Here is a 21,200-nt window from a genome sequence, read left to right as displayed (position 1 = left end):
CTAAAAATAAATAAAAAAAAAAGTGCAACTCCTCTGTGTCCAAAATCTTTTTAAAAAATCAAAATAACCAGTTTTTTAGTGAACAGCTTGTAAGAAACCAATGTGGGAATAGTAATTACCTGCAAGGGACTCGCCAGGGACCTGTTTTTAGGTACTGTGAATGCTTTGAGGACATTGTCTTCATCCTCTGATACTGGAGTCATTAAAACGGAACTGGTAAGAATATTCTAAAGGGAAAGAGAATAATTTGAAATTTAAAGGGTTGGATAATGTGAGAGCCGACACGGCTCTGACACTGTACATAGTAGATGGCTGTGACGTGACACGTGTTAGTGGGAAGAAACGCAGGTAACTGCCAGAAATTCTCTCCTTGGTGAGCGCAAAGGAGAACTCGGCTGCATCCTAACCCCGACCTGCTGCAGCGAGCACCGGCACAGAGACAAGTTAGACGTGAGGTGGGCGCTCGGAAAACACCTGCTAAGTGAAATATTAAATACCGGCTTTGAAACATGAAAGATGAACTAATCTCTGGTGAGAGCACTACTTATTTTTTATATAAGTAGCAATTTTATATAGGTACCAACAAAATATTTCAGAGCTACAAATTAGTGGCAGTAGAGTATAGTGGTTAAAAGGATGTCATTGGAAACTAGACTTTCTGAGTTGTAACCCAAGAGCCACCCTTACTAACTACATAATCCGGAGCAAGTGACAAAGCCTCCCTGTGCCTCATTTTCCTTAATGGAAAAGATGTTATCAACCTCGTAAGGTTGTTGAGAGGCGTAAGTGAATTAATGTATCTAAAGCTCTTAGATAGCACTTACCACTTAGTACATATTGACTAAGTATTAACAATTGTTACTAGCTTTGATTCACCATAAAGGACAACCATTCACAAATTACAAACTTTAAAAATGGGTAACTAAGTGTTATAAAGAAATGAGCTATCAAGCCACGAGGAGACATGAAGGAATCAAAAGTACATATTAAGAGAAAGAAGCCAGTCCAAGAATGCTACATACTATATGATTCCAACTATAAGACATTCCAGAAAAGGTAAAGACCAAAGATCAGTTGTTGCCAAGGGCTGAGGGGGAGGATGGGATAGACAGGTGGAGCCCGGAGAATTTTTAGGGCAGTGAAACTACTCTGTATGAGATCGATACTGCAGTGGTGGATACATGTCATTCTGCGTTTGCCCAAGCCCATAAAAGGCACACCATCACCTAATATAAACTATGGATTTGGGGTGATACTTGTAACAAATGTACCTCTCTAGTAGGGGATGTCTGTAACAAGGAAGGCTGTGCATGGGTGGGGCAGTGTGTGTATGGGAAAATCTCTGCACCTTCCGCTCAGCTTTGCCGTGAGCCCAAAACTATTACAAAAATAAAGTCTATTAAAAAATGGTGGTGATCAAAGTAACCCAATACAGGGTGCAGTACAGAGCACCTACTACAGACACTGCAGTTAGCACTACGCTGCACAGGGCCAACCAAGTGACAGCTTAATAAGGAGGACACACTATATTTAGAAGACAAATAAGTAAAGTAAAAGAAAATGTAAAAATTAACATTTTGTTTTCATGGAAAAATACATATATATGAAAACATATTTTTTTAAGAGGACAGGACTTTCAAATCCTAAGAATATAAATAATCACAAAATCTCCAATAGAATAGAATCTATTTCCAACACACAAACAAAAACCTCAACTTTACATTCAACATTAATCGTAATAAGCAAAGAATCAGGCGAGAGAATGTCTGGAGCAGGGGTGTCCTGCCCGTGGCCCGCCAGCCACCTGCAGCCCAGGACAGCTGTGAAGTTGGCCCAATACAAAATCATAAACTTACTTAAAGCCTTTTTTTTTTTTTGCTCATCAGTTTTCATTCGTATTTGTGTATGTAATGTGTGGCCCAGGAGAACTCTTCTTCCAGCGTGGCCCTGAGACACCACAGGGCTGGACACCCCTGCGGGGGCTGACACCACAGCTCTGCGAGGCACCCACAGCTCCCGGCACGGGCCTGCACTCACCGGCACATCTGCCACGGGCGACGCCTGTGGGAACAGCTGAGTGTTCAGGCTCTCCGCTTCCCAGTGGCTCGAACAGAAGAAGTTTCCTGCTTTATCAGTGGGAGATTCCACCTGAAAGCAGACAGGAAGTGCTTTGTTGTTTCTAGAACTAGCATTTCCCATGAAACGTTCACCCTCAAGAGTAAGTTTCTGTCAGATAAGGTCTAAGGAGCTCAAGTTTAACAAGGTAACTGTAGTTGATGGTAACTATATGATTGAAATCTTCTAAGAGAGTAGTATTCAAATGTTCTCACCAAAAAAGGGAAAACTGGTGAGATGATGGATATGTTAATGAATTCGATGGAGGAGAATCCTTTCATAATGTATACACATATCAGATCATCACATTGTACACTTCAAATATTTTACAACTTTATCAATCACATCTCAGTTAGGCTGGAATAAAAAGAATAGATGTCTGGCCAGTCTTTTAAACACTTACCCTGATATACAAATGAATTCAAGAGGTACTGTGTCTAACCTATTAGAAACATTTCTAATGGTCCCCTGAAGATGCTAGTAACAAACATTTCTAATAGGTTACACCAAGCTAAAATTTTGATCCTTGAAAGTTAGATTCCCTGACTTTTATACTGTGAATTAAAGATACTATTATTTTAATTTAAATTTCAATTCTCCATGACTTCTTGAAAGTTAAATATTTGTGTGTCAATTGTCTGTCCATCTATGTGGCAGTGATGAAACTATAGTTAAAAAGCTGCTTCCTTCTCTTTCCTTTATCTTCTCCAGCGTGTTTCTGTTCAAACACGAAGTAGATATTAGTGGCTCGGCTTCCCAATTGAAAGGCCACAAACCTGCCGTCTGGCAGCACCGCTGACCAGCATCTGGTATGGAAAGAGGTTCTGTCACACAGCGCTGATGCCAGCCTATCAAACTGCCCTCGAGGAACAAAGGGGGCAGGATTCACAGCCTGTTCCTTGCAGAGGGTCTCAGATTTACCTCTTGTTTGATCTTCTTCAGTAAAGGCGGTCCATTGTCTGGAAACTCAGTAACAATTCCAGATTCATCCGCTTCCTGCTTGATCACATCCTGGAGGTCTTCTACGAGATGAGACGGGGTCTGAGGCTGGAGGGAAGAGCGGGCACGTTGGCATCAGAGGAAAATTTCTGTCTGAACTCATGTACCAGCCGAACCCCGGGACTTTGCCAACACTTACTAGCATCTTCAGGGGACCATATTTAATTTCTTGAGCTGCAAGCGCATGCTTAAATGGTGTAGGGGTTCTCGGAGAGCTTTCTAGGATTGACCTTTTGATCGCTGGAGTTCTGAAACTTTCAAAAGAAAACCAGTGTTGGTTCAATAAAGAACGTTTGCCCCCGACACAGCTCCACCTACCACATTCAGTATTTTTCTACTGAACACAACAGACTGTTATTGACATGAAACTGGGTATGGTGATTACTCATACACGTATTGTTAAGAAACAGATATTAAATACGTTACATATTTTCAAATGCACCAAAGTACTGTACCCCATAAGACTATTAAAATATTTTCCATCTCTTTTCAGTTGTTCTGAAGACACACATACTGGCTCAGGTCTTTACAATGACCATAAGCATTGTGAAGCTCTGATGTCATTTACCAGTCAATTTTATCTATTCATTCAAACAGGACCCACCATAGAAAACATGGTAATCTTTTAAGATGTACTTATTGTACTTGGAAATAATAAGACGAAAGGTTTATTATAACTCATATTGATCTTCTCTGACATTCTTTGAATTGGTTAAGCCTTTATTGAATATAAACGACTGCTTAATCACTCTTAGGCTTCTAATCATGTAATATTACTGGGGATGTCAGAAGAGGCCCTCTCTATGGATAAATTTCAAAAGGAAAAATAAGATTAAAAAGATATGAACTGAAAAGAACCACACTCATTCTTATTCTGATTTCTCTTGTAATCAAAGAGAAAAGGTGTTTTCAGTGAAGAAGAAAAGGCCTTATTGATCAAACAGAAAAACTGGGTGGAAAAGTTATATGAAAACTACCTCTGCATATATAGGAAAATTTGACGTGAACTTCAAAAGCTAATTTAGTTTATCCACCCACCACCCACCTTCCACCTCTAGGTAGTTGTAACAGGCCCAGGACAGACCTACTCAACGTGGAATATACATACGGATGGAACAGACATTTGGGGACTACATTCCATTAACTGAGTATAAGTAAATAAGATAAATAACTTCATTCTTGAACCAAGGACTTACATAGTATTTTCCTTTTGAGCTTTCACAGTCTGGTCTCTATGAAATGGAGTTGTAACAGTCAATTTGTGACCACTGAGAGGGGCGGAAGTTAAAGAAGGCATTTCCAAGTCTAAGTTTTCATGATTGCTGGAAGGGTTTAGGAACTAAATGTGGGAAGAAAAACAATTACTTAAATAGTCATTCTTTATTCAGCCCAATTTAGAAATCACACCATGATAACAAGCAAGTATGCTTTACTGACCCATTATGTAAAATAATAAAGATGCTGACGACGTGTGGTGCTGGACAGGGTATTGTTTTATTTTAATTGAGCTCCAAGATTTGGAGTGTGACTTCTGAGAAACAAAATCTAGGCCCAACGCTGGGAAACTTGCAAAATCCTAAGAAAATATTGTCAAGAAATGGCACTTGCCATTAAGAAAATGAGATGCACTCTTACTTTGAGATTAAAAGCTTTACAAAAGTGATTTTTTGGAAAGTAATGATTGTTTCTTTCTTATACTCTGTTTTTCTCTCTTTAATGATCTTTGAGACATTATTACAGAAAGTTTACATTGTGTGGAAAAACTTGAATAATAAATGGGTAGTGTCTCTTAGAACATTAATGTTCTGGGAAAATAATAGGTGTTCCTCAAACAGTTCCAAAGTAAAATAAGTTTGGGAAACACACATATCATAACCTCCTTCTGGAAATTCACAGTGCACATCAGTGTATTAAAAATTGTGGGAGGCCCTGTAATAAAGAAAGCAATTTTTAACTCAATGTAATGCAGTACTTCCCAAACTTATATACTTATATATGTAGATGTTTTTCTGGAACACCTATTAAAATCCTGCAGAACAAATATTATCCAGAACGCAACTTGGAAAATACAAGCAAAAATGCAAGATGATTATTTTGGTGAGTGCATCATCTGTTCATACTTAACACTGTTCTTAACACAAACTCAAGACATTGTTAGAAAAGTGTTTTAAAGTGCCAAATTATCTATGAACTTCAATTATTTTAATAATTAAGAAACAGAAGTTTCTGATAAGAATGAAAATTTTCATGCCTTTAAAAACACTACATGAAACAAGAATATTCATTGGCAAAAAACTGTGCTAATAAAATGTTATGGCACAACTCCAAAGAGCCAATGTTGAGAAGAGAAAATTAAAACATAAATTGTTTTCCTTAAGCATTTGTCCTCATCCTCTTCCCACACTTTTTCACTTAAAGATGGAGTGGAAACTTTAAAATTTCTAGCTGCAACCCAGCCATAGTTTGCTTCCCCCCTCCCCTGGGTCAGTGAATCACTTGGCAAGTGATCAAAAAGGCAGAAACCTGTTAAAGTTTTTAAAGGGAGGGAAAAGAGAAAGGGATGGAAATGTTAAACTTTAATGGTGAAGGAAATAAAAGCACATCTCATGCAACTAACCATCTTTCATACCATCCAAAAGAGAGAATTATGACAAAATCATCAGTCAGCCTACAGAGAGCCTGAACTTGGGGAGGAAGTATGACTTAGCAACAGCTCGATTCAACGATGGAATGAAATCAGTGAGGGCAGCAGTAATTAGTCATTTGTTCCAAAGGATTAGTTTCTAGATTGTTAAGGCTCAGTGGTCTGTTGAAAATTAGTAACAGCTGTGCAGAAACTGTGCTCTACCTGTGAGGGGGAGAAGGGCAGGCTTTTGACAGGGGACCGATTGGGAGTCGAACCACTGACATCAGCAAGTATGAAGGACCTAGAGTCGCCAGTGGCTAAGGGGCTGGCATGGCCCCTCCTTGTTCGAAGGATGACCAGTGGGATTGTGCCGTGCCTCGCAGGGGGTATGGGCTTGAGCAGGCCAAGTGAACCCTCACTCAACTGGCGTTTGCTAGGTTCTCTTGCAGGTCTATTCACACTGCCCTCTCCTTGCAGGAGCTGTATGGCTTTGTCTGTGTGCTGTTGGCTAGGTGAAAAGTCTGCTTCTTCAAAGAGTTCAAAACTGCTGAGGTCACACCATGATGAAGAATCCTGAAACAATGTGGGAGGCACAGAACTCTGAGACAGTGTGTGCATGATGTGTGCCATCACTGAAACACAGCACTGAGAAAGAGACACCGAATGCAAAGAAAGCGCCTGCTTGCGCCCCTGGTTTGATTTCTTGAGCAACAGCTTCAGGATTAACAATTGTTCGGATACACTGCACGTAGGTCTGCCATACTGCCCCAAGGCTGGTCCTGCACCAGCGATGCAGGGACCCCTGGTTACTCCAGCATTTGCATGCAATCCAAAGCAAAAAGAAACCCTTTTCTAGATGGCACATTGGCAGTGTTCATTCCCTATCTCCTGGGCATGCAATAAAGGCTTTTTGACCAACTGGAAAACAAAGAAATGAACTGAGTGTCTCTTTTTGAGGGGCTGAACTCAAGTCTGTTTCCCTAAAGGTGGTTTGCTTCAGTGAACCAACTGGGACTGGCAATCAATAATCAATGTTTTGTGGAGAAAGCCATGTACCACCAGTGAACTTATTACCACTTTGAACATATTGAAAGATTGCTTTAAGCTCTAAGTAAACATAATTTTTAATGTGCTATTCAAAAGCAAAGCACAATTCTGGAGAAACACAAAGTAAACAAATGAAAAGATAAAAAAAATAACTCAAAACATCATCCCCATAACCCAAGCTCTACTAATAGGTCATTAACTTTAATATTTTAAAAAATATGCATTTTGAAGAAAATGTGTGAAAAGCTACCTTTTATCTGGGTAGTGTATGAAATCAGATCTTTGAGAAAACATACACACAAAGATTAAAATCATGCTTTTACCCTTACATTAATATATGCTAATAACATGATAGTTGCTACAGAAAATGGCAATGATTTGAGAAATGGGTTTCCTCATTCCCCTTCTAAAAACATTAACTTGCCTTAACAATTCTACTTACAGAATCTATAAATTGAAGTGTTTCTGCAAATTCTAAGAGGTTCTTAACATTATCCAGGATGGCTCCTTGGTGGACGATCATGCACCTTGCTGGAGAGGCGCTTTCTTCAGGTAAGGAGCTGGGATCCACAGGCAGAGAGGGAGTCGAATGGTGTTCTTCCAAACAGGAAACAGGTGCACTGTCTCCATGAGGTCTGGTGTGGTCGGCAATGGTGGTGCTGTGCCACCCGGGGTAGCTGCATGTGTGGTTCTGTGTCTAAGGAGGGGGTGGGGGAAGAAAGAAAGAGCGGGGAGAAGAAAGGGAGAAGGAACTTAGCAATGAAGTTGCACAAGGTATCAGATGCTGTTGGAGGAAAGATAAAAGTAGTTGCATCATCCAAAACTTGCGCCTATAAAACAGTTGTCAAGATGTTTCCTTTTATCAATGCAAGACCCTGCTTTTTGATAGTCGTGTAGGCTGTCATCTACACAATTACTTTAATTGCCCTCCCTTTGTTAAAAGTGCAAACAAAGGGACTGTGTTATAAAGCACAGCCTCCACATGGAGTTAAAAATCTACTGTAATGTAATTTCCAATAGGATCCTAAATGTTTGCTGTGAATTAAGAATTCTCCTACTCTCTTTCTAACCTCCATAAAGGCTGGAAAGTGCAAGAGTTAAGAGTCACTTTTATCTGCTTATATTCTTGTTGCTTCTGTCCCTTTCATATGCTAAGGATTGCGCTGATGCAGTGAGGGCTGCCAAATCAACGTGGTTAGGAAAGCAGAAGAGCAAAGTAACAGAAGTCTCCTTTCAGCATGACCACGCAACAGGAGAAATTGCAAAACATTCAAGTTAAAAAGTGGTCAAGCCAACATAAGCATACAATCATTCTAGTATTTAACAAAAAAAAAACATTTACTCTGTATCACATCTCTTTTATTCTCTTGGCTGGTTAACTACCTATGTTATGAATTACAAGCCACTTTCCCAGTTTGCTGCCCAATCACTAAAATAGATGTCAAAATTCAAGAATAGTCTGCACAGCTTTCACACAAGCAAACAATAGAGAACAGCTCATGTTATTGATGGAGAGAATGTGTGCATCTTTTTCACAGGGATACACTGAACATGCATCAAATCATGTTTGAAATTATAAAGTATGAAAATCCAGCTTAAGAAAAATAATTAAAAAAATGAAATGAATAGGCATCATACAGATACAATGTTTTGCAAGAAAATGCATATTTTTATTCCTTTGATCTCTGATAGTCCTTGAATTGATTATAGTCCTTCTAAAGAAAAAAATCAGTGAGGATAATCACTAATAGACGTTGAGTTTCTACTGTAACATAGACGACTACTTCCAATTTAGTCAACATTCTGATAGCAACTGTGTTCTACCACAAGCAACTTCTCATGTTTAAACGTTGTTAAATAGATACTCAAGAGTCTTGATTATGTGTTATTTTAAGAGAAGGGAAAGACACAGAACAGCACTGGAATAAAGCTGCTACCTTCTCCCCCATTTAAGCACCATTTCAGCAGTGACATTCTTACCGGTAGCGCCTGCTGCCCTTTGAGTTCATTCTCAGTTGACATGAGGAGCAACTCTAATTCTTTTATTCGCTTTTCTTTCTCGGGGTCTTCATCGTTATAGTGTCTCTGAAATGAAAAGTTCAGGGAGGAAAAAAAGACAAGGGCCTGATTGGAAGCTGTAAACACAATGGCTGTGGCCCGCGGTGATAGGGCCTGGCATGAAACCATTGCCAGCTGAACGGGGCCGCCGGAGAAATCTCTGTGCACGCCATTCTAGATGTCAGGGGGTGATGTGACCTCTGAGGTTACAGTGGATGCTGACTGACGAGTTGTTTCTAACATCAGAGAATCTGAGAACTCCTGAGCAAGCTCACTCAAGAAGTGAAGAGCGGTAGGTGGCTGGCTGGAGCTCCCGCCATCTCTGCACTCATCCCTTCTGTTTTTATTTCAGCTGGTCAGGTGACAGTAAGTGTTTAGGAGAACACTTATTGTCCTCTTTATGAAATGACCTTACAATGGTCCTACCTGAATGGCTGCGGCGGCTGGCTGAGGGACATTGACTATGTTGACGTGTAGCGCGACAGGATACGGGACGTGACCAGAGACCTAGACACAAAGGCAGAACAAAGGACGAGTCATTCATGGTTGCGTGTGCTTCAGGGGACTTGGCTTCCTGAGGTTTTGCTCAAGGATAAGAAAAAAAAAACTCCACCGATCAAATTCACATTAAAAAAACCCCCTCTATTTTGAAACTTTACCCAGGCCTTTAATAACAGCTAAGTAGCTAAAGCAACATAGTGAAAGAAATTTAAAGTGTTCATCAATCCTGGCAGGAAGTATTCCTTAATTAGGGAAAAGCACAATAAAAAATAAATCTAAAATACATTCATAAATGCATGGAAGTTTTGGTGGGAAAAACTTATGGCATTAGCTATTTACAAATAAAAATATTTCTCTGGGGATAATATGAGCTTTAGTAAGTAGCACAAAACCTCTTGTGGCACTTCGTTCACCTGAGACCTTTTGGAAAGTCTGTAGTCAAATACCTCTCAAAACTCAACCAATATATTTTGCATAGAATTTGCATGTGAGCTTTACATTCTTGGGTAAATTACACCATTTCTTATTGTTAATTTTAAGATGCGAGTTTCTCAATTTTTTTCCCCTCTTTATTCTTCTCTTTCCACTGACTAAGAACATTTCTTTACATCGGGAAATGGAGAAGGGATCACACTGATCCCAGGGGGATAAAAGGAGAAGCCAGGGAATGGTGCCATGTAACTGCTCCAGACAGGGAGTGACAAAGTAAACACAGAATGAGTAAGTCAAGACATTTCTGTTCGATCACCACCAGAATGGAACTTAAAATTATCTGTCGAATTTCAGTGTTGATCGGTGTCCTCTTTAAGTGTAATTACACTCACTTTCATTGTGGGAGAGAAAAGAATTTGATGACAGCTGCCTTCTTCTTCAACAGGACCTACAGTAAGTTTACACTCAACAACTAACTTCAAATTAGACTAGAGGCAGAGGCAGAATGAAACAGCTTGGAGTCTAGTCTGCACTGTCTCTGTGTGAGTTGTGTAACCCTGGACAAATCATTTACTACCCTCGTTTCCAGAAACATATCAGGAAGAACAATATTTACCCTGTGACCTGTTTATAAATGTTCTCCGAAAAGCATGAAACTGCAGGGTGGTAGCATTACCTAGAGTTGAAATAACCATCTTTCTCTCTAAACGAAATTCTCAGGAGTGGCTTACATTTTGTGCTTCAGAAAGGTGGTAATACGAATAGTCATTGTTCACTGAGGGCTGACCAGTTGGGGAGAGTTGAGCTGAAGGTGGAGCATGAGCAAAACCCATCAAATGACTGTTCTTCTGGAAACTTGTGGCCACAGTTGGCTGGCTGGCTTTGGAAGACTCCTGCAGATAACCTTCCTGTTCAACCTTCCGACGCATTGTAGAATTCCAGTGGTTCTTGATAGCATTATCAGTTCTGCACAGAAATATATCACATACAAATTTCACAAACAAAAATTTCAATTCAGATTAGACTTAATTGACAGAAAACTGTTTCTAACAGAGACCTTTTCTTTTGGTCCACCAATAATGTCTTTTCTTTTTAATCATTTCAGTCATTTCTGCACTCTAAAATTATGCTTCCCCTATTACCTAGTTACAAATGCATTCACAGCTCTTAATTACATAATATGGAGTTGTAGTTTTCTATGAATATTGAAATCCTTTAACCATTTTCTTTCTTTGATAAGAGTATTTTCAATACAACAGCAATTCATGTTTGTTCTGACTGTGGTACAAGACTCTGATACGACTCCAAGTCCCTGCTGTCCTAGAAAGTTACTCCTTCAAGTCTGGCCTAGCGGGGCCTGTGTGGACACCACAACAGGCTCTGAGTGAAGTCGGGTGGACGATAGTGATGCTGCTGCCACTTCACTGTCCTCTCTTCATCTCCAATAGCACGAGCCAGAAATTACGAGTGGAAAAAACTCCCACTTTTTGAAAACCACCTCGAATTGTTTTGTTAACCAGACAGAGGTGAGAACAGAAAATGGGATCCAGAAAGGAAAGATGCTAACTTCCAATATATTTTCCAACTGCAAAGCATTTTTACTGGTCTTTCAATTCTCAGGAAAACAGTTTCTCAATTCAAAAGAACCGTTTTAAGCCTCCTTTTTACTATTTAGATGGGGGTGGGGAATGTATGCTGAAGAAAGAGGAAGTTCAATTGCCCCTTAAATTTTTAGAAGAATCAACAGCACATCCTCTCAGACCATATGGGAGAAAAGGCATCCTTTTATCAGTCTGGCGAATTCACTGAGCTTATTCTGAATTGCCAGGGAGGAGATGCTTTGGAGCATCACCACATAAACCACCAGAACCATGGCCTTCATTGCAATGATGCTTCCTCCACTTTTGGATTCTGAAGCTCAAGAAGAAAACTACTTAAAATATTTTGACTTACATATTTTTTATGTAAGCTTTACAGAAAATCTGTTACGGTTGTTTAAATAGGGAAAATGGACAAAAATGAGCTTCCATACATATCCCTCACAATGAGGTCATTTTTGTGCCTTATTCTTTAGGAAGAAAGCATAACACTGACATTATTTAAAAACCTGGGAGCAGTCATGTTAGGTTGGATAAATACATTATTTCTTTCTTCAGAAGAAAAAATCAAGCCAAGTGGTATAACGAAATGCTAGTGTAGGGAAAATGGTGGCTGAGGTCCTTCTGGCCGCTTACCCAGCTCTGTGAAGTCAGACCACAGACAAGCAGTCCCTCTCAGTTTCCTTCTCTATGTTTAGAGTGTTGTAGTTTACAGAGTGCTTTGAAATGCATGTTACTTGATATTGACATTGGCCCTATGAACTATGTTATTACTCATTTAAAAAATGGGGACACTGAGGCTGAGGAAAGCTTGAGTTGGCCCAAGGCTCAGCATGGGGTGGATTCTCGCAGCGCTCAACCAGATAAACTCTAAGATCTCCTCTGGTTCTGAAAGCTATGGATCTGGCTTAACTAATGAAACACGATTGATGGAATGTAATTCACTCACCATACATTGAAAACAGACTATTCAACACCCGCTCCCTTATTCTTCCCAATGAATATATTTTTTGACATATTATTACCGTCCAGGCAGTAGCTTTGCGATTTCTGCCCATCTGTTCCCCAGTCTCTTGTGTGCCTGGTAAATAATTCTGTCTTCCTCTTCTGTCCAGGAGGTTTTCTTAACTTCTGGATTCAAGTGGTTATGCCACCTCTCCCTACATTGTTTTCCAATTCTCCCCTTTAAGTGCTTGGCAATAACAGACCAACGTTTCGGACCGTATTTCTGTACAAGCTCTATCACCTTCAGATAAACACACAAAAATAACCTATGTTTTAATGTTATGTAATGAGTCAGTGTAATCATTCTGTTACAAGTTCTTTAGAAAATTTCTAAAAATCTGCTTTCATTCATTGAAAATATAGGAATAGAGTCCTCTGCTTCCTGTTCGCACACTTTACCTGTTTCTTCAAGTTAGGAAACATTCAACAAGGACATTTGGGGGGAATATTCATAATTGAGATTCACATGCCAATGAAGAAGGAACTTACCCTCTGATCTTCTTCTTTGGTCCAAGGACCCTTGATGAGCTCAGGGTTTAGTACTTTCTGCCATCGGTGCTGGCACTGCACATCTGTTCGATTCTAGACAAAAAAGAGGATGCATTGTCATGTAGATATGATGTGCTAAGTGCTCATGAAGACTTTGTTATAACTTGAATCATGCACAGATAACATACAGTGAATATGTTCAAGAACATACAAGGCCATGTTTGGAGAGCTCATCTATCCCTCATTACTTTACAACTAAAAAACATACAAATAACATACCAAAGTTGCATTTTAAGTGAGAAGTTCTGCCTCCTGATGGCAATAGTCTTGCCATATGAACAAAAGGACCATCATATTGCACATATGGCTGTGAATTTAACTTAAACTTAATCTCAGTCTGTTGCATGTGGAAGTATCTAGGGCCAAGATTAAGCCTTGTTAGAGATTCATTATTAAGGTCAAACTTTTATGGACACCCACTCTCATGACTCCCATTCAAACTAAGAGATGTGCTTCAATTTAGCGACACAACTGTTAATATTTCAGACAAGAATAAAGATAGGCCCTACCTTCTAAGAGCTTGTAATCTTATAAGTAGGAAAAGGCAAATATACAATGAGTAGAAGGCAGAATTTGATTCATAGGCAAGAAGAAATCAATGCAAAATGATACTGGGGTGGGAAAAGGAATGCCTCCTTAGGAGGAGAAATTATGTTTCCTTGGGAGAAGTCTGGGAAAGCTCTTGATAGGAACTTTGGAGGACATGAAGTAACTATGCAAAACATTCTAGACAGTGGCATCAGCCGGGACAAAAGCCCAGAGGGAAAGCAGAAATGAGTCCAACTGAGTGTGCTTACGGAGAGGAAGTCAGAAACAGAACTGGCGCTCTATGTTGGAGCCACATGGGAGGACTCTGTGTGCCAGGCCCAGGCAGTGCACTTAATTTGTGAGACGAGGTCATCGATGCTGGTTTTGAAAAGGTAGGGTTCAGCTGCCTTTTAGGAAGCTCCCCTTCCAGTGGATAAAAAAGTGGAAAACTCTAAGTAGGAAGCCATTGTAATCATCCAGGGAAGAGGAGAGGGGGTAGGAACAGAGAGGAGAATGAAAAGAAGGGACTGCTGACAGGATTTCAAGAACTCTTAGTTGCTGCTTAAGTGTAGGAGATGCGGAGCGAGGTGAGTCTGGAAGGTCTCCAGAATTTTAAACTGCGGTATCAAAAGTATGGCTTTTACAAAAAACAGGAAACTCAAAAGAAGGTGACTTGGGGAAATATTATAAGGTTAGTTGTCTCCCATATAACAAATCATGAAAGTGATAATTTATATTGTCCTAACAAATGAAAAGATAAAAGAGAAAAAAATTTAAAATATCATAAAATCCATTAATAATAATATTTAGATACACTAATTATATGTGTTATATACTACAAGTTATGGGTGAGGTATTTCTCCCTCTACTTCTTATATATGAGCAGATATGTAATGTCTTAATATATGCTCCTAAAATATCTTACTTAAAGATCTGTGTAAGATTTCCTTTTACAGAAAGAAAAACTTACTGACTTACCGGAAGATAATTGGCAATAACTTTCCAGTCATCTGTTCCATTCTGTTCCACCAGCTTCTTAAGTTTTTCATCCTAAGACATTTAAAGGCAATCCTAGGATATCAGTCATTTACTGTACAGGTCTAATCTATTCAAGCAAAGGGAAATCAATCTAATCATCTAATTCAGGAAAAAAATCTCTCAAAATATACAAATACAAGAGGTAATTAATGTAATATACTGATTTAGAGAATAGATTTATTTTAAAGTCAGAAAGACCAGAGTCTGAATATTGACTCAGTAATTGATTTCAGCAGTTGTACAAGGCTGGGTATTTAATTTTGCTTTTCTAGGCCTTGGTATTGTTATCTAAACAATGGGAAGGATGATGTCAAAAAGGTTATTTGGGGGTGACATTCGGTAACTATGTAAAACATTTAGCATAATGCCTGGCTTCTTGAATATTTAGTACACACTAACAGTTTTTTTTTAAAGATTTTATTTATTTATTTTTAGAGAGGGAAGGGAGAGAGAAAGAGAGAGAGAGAGAGAAACATCAATGTGTGGTTGCTGGGGGTCATGGCCTGAAACCCAGGCATGTGCCCTGACTGGGAATCGAACCTGCGATGCTTGGGTTCGCAGCCCATGCTCAATCCACTGAGCTACGCCAGCCAGGGATGCTAACCATTTAAAGTTTTACCCTGTGTGTGTGTGGGGAGGAGAGGGAAATGAACTCCAATGTTAGATTCAAGACATTTAACTATGGCAATGGATAGGATCTCGAGTGAGAAATAGTTCAACCACTACGCTATTGGAAGATCACTTTTCTTAGTTAAAGTTAAAGGCATGCATGATGTAAGAAAATCATTTAGTTTTTGTACCAAGATATCCATAATTGAAACTTATTAGAACACAGAAGACACTAAACATTGGGGTGGGGGAATCTTTCAGTTCACTCTTTCTAAACATGTTCTGTTAGTTGAAAGAGAACCCTCACTTTCTTGCAAAGTTAACTTTATACACATTGTGGATCCCTGGTAGGACACAGACATGGGAATTAGGAAACCAGTGTTAACAACAGAACTCTGTATCTCTAAGGACCATCTAGGCCAAAATCTCCACAGGTAAAATAGGCATTTCCTGTGAACCTCAGTGGAAATCCTGCCTGCCTATGAGGAGGAGCTCTGGTTTAAGAGAAGTAGGGTAGAAGAAAACTGAAGAGTCAGTACCAATAATTCTAACATAAAATCTTTTTAAAAAGAGTAAAATTTTTGAAACTTTACCTGGCTGGCGTAGCTCAGTGGATTGAGCGTGGGCTGCGAACCAAAGTGTCGCAGGTTTGATTCCCAGTCAGGGTACACGCCTGGGTTTCAGGCCATGACCCCCAGCAACCGCACATTGATGTTTCTCTCTCTCTCTCTTTCTCCCTCCCTTCCCTCTCTAAAAATAAATAAATAAAAATCTTTGAATTTTTTTGAAACTTTAAAGATAAAGTAACTTGTCCCATATATTAATTTTTCTCCTTAACTGTTTTTTCATTCCTACAAAGATAAGCTTTTGATAAGCTATCAGGAAAAGGTAAGAAGCAGATATATCTTCTTCTACTACTGATTGCTTTTAAAACAGACCTTCATGTATATGGCTCTGTGAAATACCATATATTATATATCAAGAATGTTAAATGAGCCTTGGCTGGTGTGGCTCAGTGGATTGAGTGCCTGTCTGTGAACCAAAAGGTCACTGGTTCGATTCCCCATCAGGGCACATGCCTGGGTACAAGCCATGTTCCCAGTTGGGGCAGTGCGAGAGACAACCGATCAATGTTTCTCTCCCTTTCTTTCTCCCTCCTTTCTGCTCTCTCTAAAAATAAATAAAGACAAAAAAATTTTAAAAAGAATGAATCCTTTATAACAAGACAAGTTCTATGGGAGTGTTACTTTATTCTTTTGTTTGTTTTGGTTTTGGAAATAGCAATTCATCAATTTATTCAGGGAATACTTGTTAATATTCCATCTTGTGTCAGCAATTCTGAGTTCAGGGAACATAAAAATGAACACATGTGCATCCCTACCCTCAGTAGACTTGTAGTCTACCGGAAGAGGCAGATATGTCACAGCGACAATAGTAAGAACACGCATCCAAGGATTGGAGGGTGCATCGAACCTGTATGGAAGCAAGGGATGGCTTCACAGAAGAGGTGGTGTCTTCACAGGTAATGAAGTAGTTAGAAATTGTGGAGCAAAAGGACAAGAACAAGTCAGGCAATGGGCAACACCAATGGAACACAAAGTAAGAAGGAGAGGACACTCAAAGAACTACAAATGGTTTGGAAATGTATGGAATAGCGTACATAACAGGGAGCGGTGAGAGGTAAGTATGAGTATGCTGCACAGGCAGGCTAGGTTAAGATTTCAAAAGCCTGAGCTTGAGCACTTGTAGTTTAGCTGAAATTTTGTTTTTCATGAATGGATACATTCTAGTGTCTCCCCATGTTTTAGTAACATGATTAGTTACCTCTTCCCTGGTCCACCTAGTTTTCCCCAAGTGACGCTTTCCAGACTTGGGAAGCAGCCCATCGTAGTCATGGTCACACATCTCAATGTCTTCATCATCCTCGTCACTACTGTATATGCTGCAGAGACACAAAAGAAAAGGCAGATATGGACTGAAACAAGAAGGTTTAAGCTACTGGGCTGCAAAACTTACACAAAAACTCCTCAGCAACCTTTTCAAAGGTTATGATGATAAAACTTTGAAAACTTGCACAACAAGATTGTTTTCTGCATTCTGTTGCTCCAGTATTGTAAACTGGTTCTGCTGTTATTGGTCTCCACAGATACAGCCAAGGACCTGGCACTTTCTTATTGCTCTGCATGTTTAAACCTGCTGTTACTGTTAGACCAGTGACAAGTTACACATTTGGCAACCCTCCAGCCAATGAAGGTTTAAGTTTAAAACTTAACGTTAAGGACAATAAAAGGAATGGGAGCACATGCCCTTTTTATAAGTATACACTCAAGGTCTTTGGCATACATCATATCACTTAAATAATATTTCCCAAATACAATAAACAACTCAGTTATGTTGTTCCAATGGGACTGGTGTTTTATTAAGAGGGAAAAAATCAGGAAGTAGTATACCCCACAATATAATTATAGTCATCCCTTAAAGATTAGAGGATTAAGAGAATCTAAGAGGAAAGGATTTAAAAACCTGAGGAAGGATAAAGACAATCAAGGGATCTGCTTTGTGAAGAACATTAATATAAAACAATTCAGAACTCCAGACCAGGCCGATTCCACTTGTAGCCATGTTTACAACACTCAGTCTCCACAGTCACTAAGTGAATAATTAGGCCACTTGACAGTCAGAATCTTATTTACTCTTTTGTTTTTTTCTTCCTTTAACGGAATGGTATTTGAAATATCTTAAAATGTACCTAATTCAAAACTGAGATATTCTTCCAGATGGGCTTTATAAAAAAACCAATTACTGTCTTCAAAACAGACTTTTTTTTTTACCTAGCTGACCAAAACTTTGAATTTGGATGACTTTTGAAGTTACTCTATACTTAATATTTGTTAATCATATGCTGAATTATACTGTAGTTTTACAGTCACAGTTTACTTTTACTTATAATTTTACTTATAAAATTAAGATATGAAGGAAGATTATACTCTTAGCAACTTCACTAGAATTTATTTGTAATATTGAGAAATCCATGAAACCGAGACCAATAAAATAATACTATAAAGCAATACCATACCACAACTCATTATTTTTAAAAAGGAAGTTTATATGCATATCAGATTTGTCTTCCTAAGCTAACTTATAAGTATATACTACCCACCCTTTATAAGTCAAGCAAAAGTGATTTAAAAATCCTGAATTAGATATTCTTACAATTTAAAACTATTATTTTGGCAACAACCTGAAAGTCCAAGATGCATGGTGACAAGTAGGACATGACCCAAATGAAAAATGCCATCATTAAAAAAGGCCATTAAACTGTATTTATAATCTATAACCATTTCTTTCATCTAGTGTCTATCCCTTCAAACAAGAGCCTAGTCCTGTTCTGCAGTGTCAGCAACAGGCTCATAACTTCTGATCAATAATTGCAATAGTTTCCCTTTTGTAAAAAAACACAAGCATCACAAGTGAAAATATTGTTAAAAGCCCAGAGCTATAGGTCAGCATCTTTTGAAAGGTTCACAGGGAACTCCTTAGAAATCCCCGAAATGAAGTGGCATACTTGTGAAATATCCAGGATACCAAGAAAACCAGAGTAATCAAAGTGGAGCCATAGATTCAAGTCGATTTAACTTTTTAGGTTTGGCAGAATCTGGAGATCTCACTTTCAGAACTCTCTTAGAAACAGCTCAACACCCAGGAACAAGCAATATATTCAGCCGCCCATAGGGGGCAGCCAACATCAGTTGAGAGAGCACAGGCATCATAGAACCGGACTAGGGCTCTGGAGGCGAAGCAGCCAGTACAAGTTTTGCCTCCACCTAGCTGCGTGACTTGGACAAATCACTTCCTCTCTCTCAGGACCTCGGTTCCTCGCGTATACATAAAGAATTTGGGTTCTATTTCTAAGGTACTTTCCAGTGCTAATAAATAATGATCCCATGTCTTCTGTGCCTCTTAAGAATTAAGCACAGCAGCAGAGGCGAAATCCTGGGGGGAAACGTGGTGTGTGACTTCTGCAGGTCCTGAAGAGGCCATGCCGGGAGCAGAGGGAGAGCCAAGGGCTGCTCGCGCAGCGCCTGGGTCGGTCCGCGGGCTGGGCAAGGGGTCTCGCCTTTGCGATTTGCATGCGATTTCCTTGTTCTAAGTTGTCTCCGGTCGCCTAAGTAGCATGATTAATTTCTACTAAGGACCTGAAATAACTTTTCCTTTATCTGTTCTGACAAGATCTCAGACCCAACAGTCAGAGAACTTTCAAAGGCTGATTTCAGGCTTGATGCACTCGACTCCCCCACCTGCTAGACCCGGTGTGGTTACAGGAGTACAACTATGAATATTACATTCTGTCAAGGAAACAAACCGTGCAAAGAAACGAAAAAGAAAAGAGGTGTTGGGGGTTGGGAAGAGGGAGGGGAGCGGGAGGAAGTGCCTTGTGGCCGATTCTGTGATTCTAGAAAAGGGGTTCAGACTCATTTCGCTGACCTGGTTAATAATCCCAGCCGAGTTGACGCTGGCCCTGCAAGAAACGGCTCCGGGCTCGCAGCCGGGTTTCTCTTCCCCCTCAGGCAGGTTCAAGGTTCCCGCCCCTCCAGGCCGCCTCCCCCCTCCGCTACCTGGGAGCCGCAGGGAACCGAGAGGCCCCGCCCCGCGGGGACAAGCGAGAGCTCGAGGCGCGGAGTCTCCACCGCGCCTCCTCTCCGCTACCCTTTCCAGTTCTCTGCTCACCTCCTCCCAGTTTCTGCTCTCAGAAAAAATAGGTGACCTCGGCTCTCTACTGTTAAGTCCCCAAAGCGAAGGTGAAACCACTTCAGGAGCAGAACCCGCGCCCCGCTCGGCCAGACCCAGGGCGAGGGACGCAGGGCCCCCTAGTTTGCCTCTTTCCCCGGCGCCCAGCCATGCTTCCGCGCTGCTCCCCGCTCAGCCAGGCAGGGTCCGCGGGTGCCACCGCAGGGCCCACACCCACGGTCTTTGCAACTTCCCAATGCTACCCCGGGTCCCGCGACCGCCGGTTCAAAAACATGCACAAGATCATCAAACTACCCAGGAGAAAAGAGGTTGGGTTTGCTGTGCCCCTAGAGACTTTATCCCAGAACCTCTGCGCTAGGGTCCCTCTGGTCACCCCTTCTCCGCCCCCGCGACCTGAGGTGGTGCGAGCAGAGTGCAGGAAGGAGCCGCGACCTCAGCCACGTCCACGTGTGCGCGCCGCGCGCGGACCTCCAGCCCTGCGAATTGCGTCCCGGTTGCGAGGCAGCGGCCTTGGGTGCTGCCCGCCTCCGTCCCTTTCCGCAGAGTGGCAACCGTACGCGCCGCGCAGCTAGCCCCCGGACCCCGCCGCCCTTTCGGAGCTCCGGCGTGTCCGGCCCGGGAAGTTCAGAGACGGGTTTGGAAGGGGCAGCGCCAGCAACTGACAGTTCGGACAAGTGTTTCCCACCTTTTCTGTTCCCCTTCCCCTCCGGCCGGCCAAAACGTAAGGAAACTTCATCCACCCATCCCAAGTGCGGTGACATGTGCGGCGCGGGCGCCTGTGCAATGTTTGCATTAGAAATAGCCTCCCAGAGAATAAGGATTACAACCTTCAAAACCAGAGCTTAAAAAAATGTTGCAAATACAGTGATTCTTTTCCTCCCCTAAAATCTTTCTTTTCCCAGCCGCCTGTCAGCTGACGCTCATGTTCAAGTCCATAAAGAATGAATGAAACCTAAATAAACTACCTGCAGCTACTGAGCAACCCGGCATTTTCTCTATATCTGCCATATGCTCTGCATTTCCAAGTCCAAACAAATCGTAGTGCATCCAGCAATTACGCTGCGACTCCCTCGCCGACAGCCGCGGCATCAAGCCAGGGACCTAGTCGGCTCCCAGGGGCTGGTGGGCACCACTCTGCCCCCGGCTGGAACGTGCTGCTTTTCCTCCCTTAGACAGAAACATATCCCCGTGCAACTTGTAAAATGAGCCGCAGGGCGTGCTTCCCGACATCCTGATATATTTCCTGCACAGACTCTTTCATTCATCAGTCTTTCCAGCGGCTTTTGCTGCGGAGGCAGTGGCTCTAGGTCCTCGCACGATCTGACAGCCCCGCACAAGATCCGGGA

The 21,200-nt window shown here is 41.0% G+C and overlaps 1 protein-coding gene across 3 annotated transcripts in view; it reads right to left on the bottom strand.

Annotated features, from left to right (window-relative positions):
• The window catches only part of MYB (MYB proto-oncogene, transcription factor), a 34,360-nt gene that overhangs the window by 12,833 nt on the left and 327 nt on the right, over nucleotides 1-21,200 (bottom strand). Inside the window, exons 2-15 of one of the 3 annotated variants that reach the window (XM_045843252.1) lie at nucleotides 16,930-17,047; nucleotides 14,437-14,508; nucleotides 12,871-12,963; nucleotides 12,402-12,622; nucleotides 10,510-10,744; nucleotides 9,272-9,352; nucleotides 8,768-8,872; nucleotides 7,230-7,484; nucleotides 5,963-6,313; nucleotides 4,311-4,453; nucleotides 3,254-3,368; nucleotides 3,037-3,162; nucleotides 2,038-2,148; nucleotides 120-227 (exon numbers count right to left, since the gene is read on the bottom strand). In XM_045843252.1, coding sequence (XP_045699208.1) covers nucleotides 120-227; nucleotides 2,038-2,148; nucleotides 3,037-3,162; nucleotides 3,254-3,368; nucleotides 4,311-4,453; nucleotides 5,963-6,313; nucleotides 7,230-7,484; nucleotides 8,768-8,872; nucleotides 9,272-9,352; nucleotides 10,510-10,744; nucleotides 12,402-12,622; nucleotides 12,871-12,963; nucleotides 14,437-14,508; nucleotides 16,930-17,047 — 2,134 coding nt within the window. The remainder of the gene's footprint in view (nucleotides 1-119; nucleotides 228-2,037; nucleotides 2,149-3,036; nucleotides 3,163-3,253; nucleotides 3,369-4,310; nucleotides 4,454-5,962; nucleotides 6,314-7,229; nucleotides 7,485-8,767; nucleotides 8,873-9,271; nucleotides 9,353-10,509; nucleotides 10,745-12,401; nucleotides 12,623-12,870; nucleotides 12,964-14,436; nucleotides 14,509-16,929; nucleotides 17,048-21,200) is intronic. The other 2 variants (XM_045843250.1, XM_045843251.1) reach the window with 2 other exon arrangements.

Source organism: Phyllostomus hastatus, unplaced genomic scaffold (assembly GCF_019186645.2).
Source record: "Phyllostomus hastatus isolate PE091 unplaced genomic scaffold, TTU_PhHast_1.1 phas_contig_40, whole genome shotgun sequence".
NCBI lineage: Eukaryota > Metazoa > Chordata > Mammalia > Chiroptera > Phyllostomidae > Phyllostomus > Phyllostomus hastatus.
The sequence above is the reverse complement of the archived record's forward strand: the minus strand, read 5'-3'. Positions and strand labels throughout refer to the sequence as shown.